Below are 11,755 nucleotides of genomic sequence, written 5' to 3' on the forward strand. Positions count from 1 at the left end.
ATAGTATCAGTAGTTTATAACTTTAATGCATCTGTTTCAGTAAGTTTATAACTTAATGCTAGGGAATGGAAAACTGTGTATGTGCACAGAATCAATGCCTTTGAGCAGAGCTATCCATCACAAGGAGAACTAGTTAATCAAATGTTTGTATTGTTACATGTCCCAGAGCCCCCATATGAAATTTCAACATGTCTAATGGTCTGTCTGAAGGAAAGGAGTGGAACAACATAAGAAACAACATCAGAGACTAAGACATCAATAAAAGAAAGAGAGTGACGATTGCACCTGAAAGCTGGTGAACTTATATATCACACTGATTGCTAAATTAAGAGGTCCCTGAGGATGATGTCCACTTTTGACATTGCTGATTTTCAGTAAGCATTATCTAAGACCATTCTTTTCCAGAAATTTGCTGTTGATTTTATTTTCTATTATTCTTTCTTCTATTGGCATTATTATACTTTAATAAATACAATACAGAGCTGTAGGGAAACTGACACCTATTGTAGGCTGATGCTGGTGCAAGGTACTGGCAGTGAGATGTACCTGAGAGATTCTGTAGAGCTACAGACTATAACATTTTGGATGGTGTGAAAAACAAGGATAAGAAATGTGATAATACTTATATACAGAATATAAGTACAGATATCAGTATATTATATATGCTTATATATTATATATACTAGGGAGGCAAGTCCCCCTGGCGCCTTTGGCGTCCAACCCCCAGTTGTGGCCAGAATATTAGTAAAATACAAAAGAAAAATGATTATTTATAGGGGGTTTGCCCCCCCCCCCCCCTTCGCGTTGTAAAGAGGGGAGATGAACGCACACCAAGGAGATGCAGTCGCTCAAACAAAACACCCTATTACTGTAAACTGTGATAAAATGGGAAACAAATACAGTTTTTTTTATCTCCTTTTTGCACACTCAGTTGCTGGATTGCTGCTGCTGCCGTGCCGCATGATCTGCGTCTTGTGCAGCACTTCGAACATTTAAAAGCTGTGTACAGCAGCTGTCCTACTCTTTGTCTTTTATTTTTGGCCCTGGGCATGGTTAAATCTCTTGGCACAAAGTCTCATTTTGTGAGATGTGAGTTCTTGATATTTTTAGTTTATAATTTAAAAACAGAATAAGAATCAGAAACTCTAACAACATCACATTAAAGTTTGATAAATTCTGAAAAGAATGATACCAACATATATATGTAGGTTTTAAAATAAGCCCGATTTAAAGCGTGATAAAAAATGTTACATAAAAACATCACATAAAATCGTTGTACTTTTGGGTTTAGGATTTTATATATAGAGAGTAGATACAGTGCATCCAGAAAGTATTCACAGCGCATCACTTTTTCCACATTTTGTTATGTTACAGCCTTATTCTGAAATGGATTAAATTCATTTTTTTCCTCAGAATTCTACACACAACACCCCATAATGAAAACATGAAACAAGTTTACTTGAGGTTTTTGCAAATTTATTAAAAATAAAAAAACTGAGAAATCACATGTACATAAGTATTCACAGCCTTTGCTCAATACTTTGTCAATGCACCTTTGGCAGCAATTACATCCTCAAGTCTTTTTGAATATGATGCCACAAGCTTGGCACACCTATCCTTGGCCAGTTTCGCCCATTACTCTTTGCAGCACCTCTCAAGGTCCATCAGGTTGGATGGGAAGCGTCGGTGCACAGCCATTTAAAGATCTCTCCAGAGATGTTCAATCGGATTCAAGTCTGGGCTCTGGCTGGGCCACTCAAGGACATTCACAGAGTTGTCCTTAAGCCACTCCTTTGATATCTTGGCTGTGTGCTTAGGGTCGTTGTCCTGCTGAAAGATGAACCGTCACCCCAGTCTGAGGTCAAGAGCGCTCTGGAGCAGGTTTTCATCCAGGATGTCTCTGTACATTGCTGCAGTCATCTTTCCCTTTATCCTGACTAGATTCCCAGTCCCTGCCACTGAAAAACAACCCCACAGCATGATGCTGCCACCACCATGCTTCACTGTAGGGATGGTATTGGCCTGGCGATGAGCAGTGCCTGGTTTCCTCCAAACGTGATGCCTGGCATTCAGGTGCCTTTTGGCAAACTCCAGGCGGGCTGCCATGTGCCTTTTATTAAGGAGTGGCCTCCATCTGGCCACTCTACCATACAGGCCTGATTGGTGGATTGCTGCAGAGATGGTTGTCCTTCTGGAAGGTTCTCCTCTCTCCACAGAGGACCTCTGGAGCTCTGATAGAGTGACCATCGGGTTCTTGGTCACCTCCCTGACTAAGGCCCTTCTCCCCCGATCGCTCAGTTTAGATGGCCGGCCAGCTCTAGGAAGAGTCCGGGTGGTTTCGAACTTACGGATGATGGAGGCCACTGTGCTCATTGGGACCTTCAAAGCAGCAGAAATTTTTCTGTAACTTTCCCCAGATTTGCGCCTCGAGACAATCCTGTCTCGGAGGTCTACAGACAATTCCTTTGACTTCATGCTTGGTTTGTGCTCTGACATGAACTGTCAACTGTGGGACCTTATATAGACAGGTGTGTGCCTTTCCAAATCATGTCCAATCAACTTAATTTACCACAGGTAGACTCCAATTAAGCTGCAGAAACATCTCAAGGACGATCAGGGGAAACAGGATGCAACTGAGCTCAATTTTGAGCTTCATGGCAAAAGCTGTGAATACTTATGTACATGTGCTTTCTCAATTTTTTTATTTTTAATAAATTTGCAAAAACCTCAAGTAAACTTTATTCACGTTGTCATTATGGGGTGTTGTGTGTTGAATTCTGAGGAAAAAAATGAATTTAATCCATTTTGGAATAAGGCTGTAACATAACAAAATGTGGAAAAAGTGATGCGCTGTGAATACTTTCTGGATGCACTGTATATATCCATCCATTTTCCAACCTGCTGAATCCAAACACAGGGTCACGGGTCACAAGGGTCAATAATAAACTGGAGCCTATCCCAGCCAGCACAGGGTGCAACGCAGGGAACCAATCCCGGGCAGGGCACCAACCCACCGCAGGACACGCACACACACACACACACACCCACACACCAAGCACACACTAGGGCCAATTTAGAATCGCCAATCGACCTAACCTGCATGTCTTTGGACTGTGGGAGGAAACCGGAGTACCCGGAGGAAACCCACGCAGACATGGGGAGAACATGCAATCTCCACGCAGGGAGGACCTGGGAAGCGAACCCGGGTCTCCTTACTGCGAGGCAGCAGCGCTACCACTGCGCCAGTAGATATATATAATAAACAAAAACCAAAATAGTTTAACAGGAAATAAAATGGCAAAGGTGCTCTTCAATGTATCAAAATCATCCTCTTTATCACTTGTATCACAGATAACTGCTGTGAACAATGATGACACTGCTTTTAATGGATGGAATGTGGAATGTTTGTTGCAGAGCTGAGGGGCAGGGTTACAAGTGAAAGAAAAAAACTGGCAGTTTAATCAAAGTCCTTATTACCTGATGCATCAGTGTGTGTAACAATTTCTACAAAGAACTGATCCTCTTGAATATTTTCTTTATTGTTCCAGAACATAGTAGTAAGCAATTACCATTACTGTTCTAGCTTTCAAAAACCTCCAGTGAACAGTGGCAAAATGAAACATTTGATATGTGAGACTTTCTGGAACTAAGTACAATATAATATTTATTTGATCTATTTTATGAAATAAGTGATATGATAACCTTAGAACATTTTAGTTTAGTCTCAACTGCCATCTTAGTCTTATTTTAATATTCTGATAATTCTAGATTAAATTTGATGCAATAATCAGTGGCTGAAAATGGCAAACATAATATTTATTTATCTCTTATTTATTAATATAATAAATAATAAACTATTATGTGGTTTCATCACATGCTAGATTAAGGCTTGGGAGATTGACATTAAATCTTTAAGCAACTTCACTGCACTGGGCTTTTTATACTTGTTACAGCTTGTTTACAGTATGCTGTAAATTTAATGAAAATTAGCCCTTGGAAAAGCAAATATATTTTAATAGGGTCAGGATACATTTGGTACAGTATATTCTGCTCTTCAAACCAGGAGATAGCTATTAACACACTGGCTAATTGTAAGACATCTTGCATTATCAAACTGAAGTATCTTCAGAGTGTTTTTCCAGTGTTAATTGTCATATTCTTGCTTTTTCACACATTTCTGTAGGAAAACCATGCATAGCTCTACAATGTTATGTACTCTGTTTTCCTATGTAGCAAATTAATTCCTTTTGAAGCACAGAGCTGCATATCTGAATTCCCCCCTTGAGTCCATTTAAGTACAGAATGGACTTTTGTTTGAACAAAAATGGAGTATTCTGTTGGACTATAAGTTATATCCTGTGAATGATCAGCAATGAAGTTCAATGAAAAATGATGTATTTCAATCACACAGACTATTAACACTTGAGAAGATGATGTTTGGCTTCATGCAATCCAGTTTAAGTTTGCCTTTTTGGAATGTAGGCTCTAATTTTAGGAGAAGAATGAGATTCAGATCGAAGGTAGTAAAAATTAACATCACTGTCTTATTAGCTATTCATTATGTCCACACACTCTCATCAGTTAGTTATCTTTATCATCATAGAAATCAATTTAACAATAAAATCAACATTTTTGATAAAGCAATTAGTAACAAACCAGGGCTATCTGAACCATTGTTTAAAATTTCATTCAATTAAGCAATAATTATTTTTCCAATATCTTCAAGCAACTACTTTAAAACTGTAGACTATATAAATTATTTAATTATTGCCGAAAATTCCGCTCTGTGCAGATTCATATCATCCTCAGATACATCACAAACTATACTTCCTAACCAGTCCCAAGCTGTATGCTAGAGACGCTGTCATCACCAAGAAAGTCGTGAATGCCATCGAGCCTTGTCTATCATGATTGAACCTGATGCTGAGCCAACTTTGGAGAAACTCACTGAAGCACTGAAGGAACTTTCCTTGGGGAGGACACCAGGAAAAGGCAGCATTCTGCCGGAGATCCTAAAGTATGCCAAAGATACCCTCATTCTAGAGCTGCACAGATTACTCTTTCAGTGTTGGAGAGAAGACAGTGCACCACAAGATGTAAGGGATGCAAACATCATCACTCTCTACAAGAACAAGAATGACAGGAGTGGTTGTAACAACTTAGTGCAGGGTTAAAGTAGAATGTTCCACCATAATTGACATGATTTTTCAGGAACCTCTTTACACATTTAAGCCTTTGAACAAAGACCAAGGTGCTGATGCAACATATCAGAGAATTCCTGTTTGCTGAGGGCCTACTCTGTCATCATTCATACTTTGCATGAGCTTCAAGCACTCATGACTTCAAGGAAGCCTCCAAGGAGTTTGGTTTTACCATCAACCTGAAGAAGACTCAAGTGATGGGCCAAGATGTCAACACTAAACCTTCCATCACTATCGTTGACTACAATCAAGACATCATCAGTGAGCCCATATACTGTACCTGGTGCAATACAATAAGCAATGATTTACACTGAGGTACCAAAGGTGAATGGGGTGCATATGATGGTATATGCAATATCATGTCTGGTGTTCAACCAGCTAAGGAGGCATAGTCACTCTTCCCTTCAGATCACTACACTGGCTTCCAGTAGCAGCACATATTAAGTTTAAACCCTTAATGCTTGCCTACAGAGTAGTCAGTGGGTCAGCACTCTTTTATACGGAGACACTTGTGCGGTCCTATGCTCCTTCTCAAGCACTCCAGCCTGTTGTTGAATGGTGTCTTGGCAATGGTAACTCTGCATGTTATCAAATCTTTTCAGGTATAGCTCCTGGCTGTGTGAATGAGCAGCCCACCCCATCTCAAAACTCTGACTCCCTCAATGTATTCCAGAACCATTTGAAAACTCTTGTTTGTGAATTTGTATCTAAGTGATAGTTGTTAGTTTTGTAAATCTGGGAATTGTAATGAACATATATTTTGTTTGGAGCTCTTCACTTGTGGTAGTTTTCTAGCCTTATCCTGTAGCATTTGTTCCCAAACAGTCCCCAGGCTGATACTACTCATTTAAGTTGACCAATTTTGTACATTGCTTTGGATAAAAGACTCTGCTAAGCAAATACATGTAAATGTAAATGTAGATTGTGTCGTTAATGAACAGACTGATACCCTTATTGGAACAGTTGTCACAGTTGTTAATGCTGAAGAAACAGACAGTTTAACTGAGACTTTCCTGGAGGTTGGATGTAACTTTGAAAGCATTAATCAAGGATATTCATAGTGATGTGCCCCTTTTGATTGATTTAATAGAGTCAAGGTGTTGTTCAATTCAGCAGCATTAGTTGTTGTTGTCTTCACTGCAGTGGTTGGTGTTTGCAAGGCATCAGGGAGAAATGTCCCTTATTTTCTTCCCCAAAGGAGCTACCCATTATCTCAGAAGCCTCAATTGTTTTAATGCAGTGATCGGTCCTTACTCATAAGCTGCCCTGGGCTGAAAAATGTATTTCTCAAGTGACAAAATGCTTGGCAAGAAAATGTGAGCATGTCCCATGACATCAAATTTGACTATTTCGCCACACTCATCACACACAAATGATCAGGCATAGGATTTAAAACTAGGAGACTGTGTCCATAAGGCAGCATGGGTAACCACTGTGTCATTCTACAAAATGAAAAATTATTGGCAAATAAAAGCACAACTGGATGTCACCTTTAATGCTATGAACATAGTGTTGTCATTATTTTCTTGCAATATGCATTTTTTGTACAACTTGTAGTGGATAAATTAATGAATTTTTTAGTATGAATTGCTTCATATTTATTTTTATATTCATCTTTATAAGATATTATATATCAGGTAGGTGATGTATTCTTGCATATTTTATGTAATATTCAGCATAGTCTTCATTATAGTACACTAGACAAACAACTAGGATTAGAATTCCATCTGTGTAATGACTTAGGGCTCATTTATACTTCACGGTCAGAATGCGTATGCGCCCGCAACATGGCCGCCACGTGTTTCCAGCATTCATTTGATGCATCCTCTGAGCAGGTCCTCAGAAATTAACGAGACATGTGCACAAGTTGCAGTACCAGCAAAAAGTCGGGGGCACAGTGTGCTAAAAGTTGGAATGTGACGTCAGAGTCTCTGTTCACTATCTACATGTGACAGAAAGCCACTTTGCGGATCCTATGAGATAGGTGTACGCGCTTCGATGTTTGATGAATGGTTCGAAGTGGTGAAGCAAAATGCCGACATACAGATGTATTCGTGGTGCTTTTATATTCAAGCGTTGCATATTCCCGATCGTAATGACACGATACATTTTAAAAGTGTCACATACCATCTTCTGTGCCATCTTTTTTTCTAGGGCTTCCTCCGGTACTGACAGCAGTGGCAAACAGCAAAAGGTCGCCACACTGAACACATTAAATGTATGATATTCCAACTCCCTGCACATTTAGCATCCTCAGATTTATACTTGATATCACTTTCATGATGAAATGCATTGAAGTATGTATGTTACATTTTACAGATAAATCAATAATTTCGTTTAAATAATGAATACTGTTAATTACACACATGGGGGTGACACAGTGGCAGAGCGTTTCTAGCGTTGCTGTCTTGCAGGGAGTCACATCGCTGATATTCCCTGCCTGAAGTTTACATGTTTTCCTGCTGGGTTTCCACAGTGTGCTCCGGTTTCCTTCCAAACATATGCAGATTTGGTTACACTAAAATGACGCCAGCGTGTATGTGTGTGCTTGTATTCACCTTGCGATGAGCTGATGCCTCGTCCAGGGATTGTTTCAGCCTCATGCCCAATGCTTGCTGAAATGGACAAATCCCTGGAATGATGGATTTAATCATTAAACATCCTTTTCAGAGATATTGCGGTAAGGTGTCATCGGAATTTAATGGGTGTTCCAGGCAATTCACAACACAGCGAAGCTGAACCTGTTCTCCCCAAGATAATATCTCACACTGACACCTGATGGATTCTTCCAGATTTACATAAAGTACACGCGCAAGTATAAACAGTACAACGCTTGCATAGCAGGAGTGTCCGCTGCAGCATGCGTCGCGTCACGTGAAGTATAAATCCGACCTTATACCTTCATTTATTAACTTAATAACTTGTTATTGTTTGACTGCTAGGGTTTTTAGATAAAGGCAAGACTTATACTGGATTTGGCATGTCAGTCAAACATATATGTTAGCCATCTTATTCAGAGTTTTGTTCATTCTAGACATGAGACCACATATTTTTATTTTGGGGAGAGATGCTCCTTGCAATAAATCAATAGTACAATCATTTGAACATTTGTAATTTTTACTATTTATTTATGTTTTGTTCTTCTTGCTTTTCCTTTTAATAATTTGCAACATTTTTTATTGATGTGTTTGAGCTAATGGACAATGGAATTTCCCTGAGGGGATGAATAAATTATAAGTCTGTCTATATATCTATCTATACAACTGATGTTGAGGAAAATGAGACCTCTGTTTAGTATATATTTCTGGGAATGTTTCTTCAAAAACAGTATCTCCAGCAGAAAAGGTAGAGGGTATAGTTTACACAGGCACAACAAATAAAAATTCTCTCCACTTATAGTAAGTTTTGTTGTGGTTTACACAGTAGTTAGGCCATAAAAGTTGTTGCCAATGTATACATTTGTTTTTGTGACTAGTCCTTTTGTAAGTCTCAGTATAAATGAACAAAACAGGAAATTAACAAAACCTATTCTCACTCTCAGCATGCTACCATACAAATAAGAAATTAATGCAAATGCAATAGATATACTGTGTATACATGTAGTGTAAAAAGGAGTGTTTGCATCAAACAAAATACTCCATGTGCAGCTTTATTTTTCATAATTTGAATTTTAAACATTTTGGATCAGTGTAATTAAGTAATGTGAAATTAGACGTAATGAAAATGTATGGCCCCTATTTACTGTGCTTCGATTGATAATGTTACAGTATTTTGTTGCGTATAACTTACACAACTCACATGTTTTTTAATAAAGTCTAACTAAACAGAAGCCCTTCAGTTGTTCTGAGGTGTAATGCAAGTATGAATTTCATAGTGTGACTGCACACGACAACCAGTTTGGCTTTACTTGGTTTAAATGCTGCTTTCTGTGTTGGGGCAACAGGATTGCTTGCAGGTATTTCTCACTTTAGGTTCAATTGTTCAGGTTCAAATGATAATCAGAGAATGTAGGTGAGTGAAGTTTGCTTTACAAGGAAACAACTAAGGCGTTGAATGTTTTTTCCATCTCTTTACTGCTCACATTACACACACAAGCACTCTAGCTAGCCACCTCCTGCATTTTAAACACATGACAAGAGCACAGACAGACATACCAGTTTAGAGAAAACAGTATAATAAATGTAATATACTGCAATTTATTTTTGCATGATTGCACAGTAAAATTGAATTCATTTACTATGAGCTTTAAAAATACATAGCAAAAGGATTTCTGCAAAGCAAACTCTACAAATCCTTTCATTTTATACCTTGCTTATCCAGATTGGAGCTTTAACAGTCCTTTTAAATACTATGCAGAAATAAACATAATTATGTATACTGAAAATATTTGCAAAGTTGTGATATTTCCAAAAATTCATAAATGAATAGCTGCAATTCCCACCTTTCTGTGTCTTTTAAACTCTTCTTTAAAATATTTTTGGGAAATTACGATAATAAACTTAATATACATAAATTTAATCAAATAAATCTATTACAGAAAAAAGAATTATTAAAACAGTTTACATAATATTGAAAAGCACTGAAAATTGTTTGAATTATTGGCAATATGAAGGAGGCTATTGAACTTATTCATAAATTTAAAAATTGTTGTGTATCCCAGCAGTTCCTAGAGAACTAAACATTTTTATGGCACTTTTCCTTATCTTTTTTGTTTTAATCCCATAAATAACTGGATTCAAAAGAGGAGGCAATAATAAAAAGTCTATTGACATAAAAACTCTCACATCATGAGGGAGGGCATTAGCATCAAATCGCTGATGTAGGATTTCAAAAAATGTAGCTATACTATAGTTTATAAATGTTATCAAATGGGGTAAACAGGTTTTTGCTGCTTTACTGCGTGCTTCCTTTGAAGCTTTACTACTTACAGAAATTATTCTAACATATGAATACAGAGTAAGCATCTGTGGTGACACCATCAGAACTGCTGCAAGAAAAAAGCCGAAAGCATTATTAATGGATATGTCCACACAAGATAACTTGACAACAGACCAGTTATCGCAGTATACTTTATCTATCAGATATCCACACAATGGAAGGCGAACTGTTAAAGAAATATGTATAGTAAAAATGCAAATGGGGTAAAGGTATGCAAAACATAATAAACTGGTCACTTTTGATGGAGTCATTATATTATTATACAGGAGAGGATTACAGATAGAAACATATCTGTCATATGCCATTAGTGCCAGAATCATAAATTCAAAAGCTCCATAAGTATGAATGGCATAAATCTGAAGAAAACACCCAGTTCTTGTAATTGATGGATTGGCTGATAAAATATTCTCCATAAATTTTATATAAAAAGCATTGCTACCATAAATGCCATTAACAGCTAAGCTACAAATAAATATGTACATGGGTTCATGAAGGTTTTTGTCACAGACAATAACTAAAATGATAATTGCATTTACCAAATGTATTATAAGGTACACCATAATAGTGATAGTAAAGTAAATATTTCTCATATAACCCAAGTCTCCATATGCAGTAAATAAAAAAGTGGTTATATAGGAATTGTTTTCCATATTAAGCATTCGACTGTGACAAGATCACTCCTACAAATAAAAAGAAAATGAATACTTAGTGATAGGATTCGTATACTTAACCTAAACAGTAGTGTAATATTAAAATATTTTACATTAAATATCAGAATATTTCTTGTTAAATTATATTTGCAGATAACTATGTTAAAATCAGCATAACTTGCCAGTTATCATGTTTGTTAGTCTGTCTATTTTCTGAAGCCATAAGTATTACTGAGCCAAAATAGAACCGAATCCTATCATAGCTATAGTTGGGGCATGGCATTAGACACCTCTTTCTTTTACTTTAATATTGAACCTACCTTAGAAATTCAAGCACTTTTTCAGGATTTTGTAGCTATGATGTCACACAAATAAGGAATATTTAATCTTGTGGCACTTACACTGCAATGCACATTGACAATTACATTTCACATAGACACTGATGCACAACTTAATATTAGTAGCTAATTTTCACAAATGTCATTTCATTGTCATTTGTGAAAAAGATTAATTTTGAAGGTAGCTTTGCAAAAATTATATTATCAGACTTCACAATTGGTAATTAAGTCACAAATTCCATTTTTTGAGATCACTTTTTCCTCTTAGGCATTTTGTGAAGTCATAACCTACCCTGGCATGTTCAGTGCAAGTCAGCAACCAAGCCTGGCTAGAACATCACAAGGCATAAATGCTTAAACACCCGCAATTACCGAAGCAGGGAGACTTCAGTTAATTCAACATGTATATTTTGAGATTGTGGCACCATGAAACTCTCAAAGTTATGCATGAAAACCTTGCCCCAATAAGGTAGTAGAAAAATATTTTTGTCTTCTGCTGCACAAGAAAAAATACAATGTTAATACAGATTGGTACAACTCAGCCAGATTTTCTGTTTTATACCATTCCACTTCAATTACTTACTTAATTGTCCACTGCTTACTGTTCTCTTCTGGATACAGCTCTTTC

At 37.2% G+C, this 11,755-nt stretch overlaps 1 protein-coding gene across 1 annotated transcript; it reads right to left on the reverse strand.

The window, feature by feature from the left end:
• Window positions 1-9,838: 9,838 nt before the first annotated feature.
• LOC127527523 (olfactory receptor 52D1-like) lies at window positions 9,839-10,786 on the reverse strand. The gene has a single exon (XM_051926580.1). It carries the CDS (start codon window positions 10,727-10,729, stop codon window positions 9,839-9,841), a length of 891 nt encoding a protein of 296 aa, XP_051782540.1. The 5' UTR covers window positions 10,730-10,786.
• Window positions 10,787-11,755: the final 969 nt, after the last annotated feature.

Source organism: Erpetoichthys calabaricus, chromosome 4, assembly GCF_900747795.2.
Source record: "Erpetoichthys calabaricus chromosome 4, fErpCal1.3, whole genome shotgun sequence".
In the NCBI taxonomy this organism is placed as follows: Eukaryota; Metazoa; Chordata; class Cladistia; order Polypteriformes; family Polypteridae; genus Erpetoichthys; species Erpetoichthys calabaricus.

Excerpts from the sequence above, each read along its gene's own strand:
- LOC127527523 (XM_051926580.1), bottom strand. The coding sequence starts at position 10,729 with ATGAGAAATATTTACTTTACTATCACTATTATGGTGTACCTTATAATA.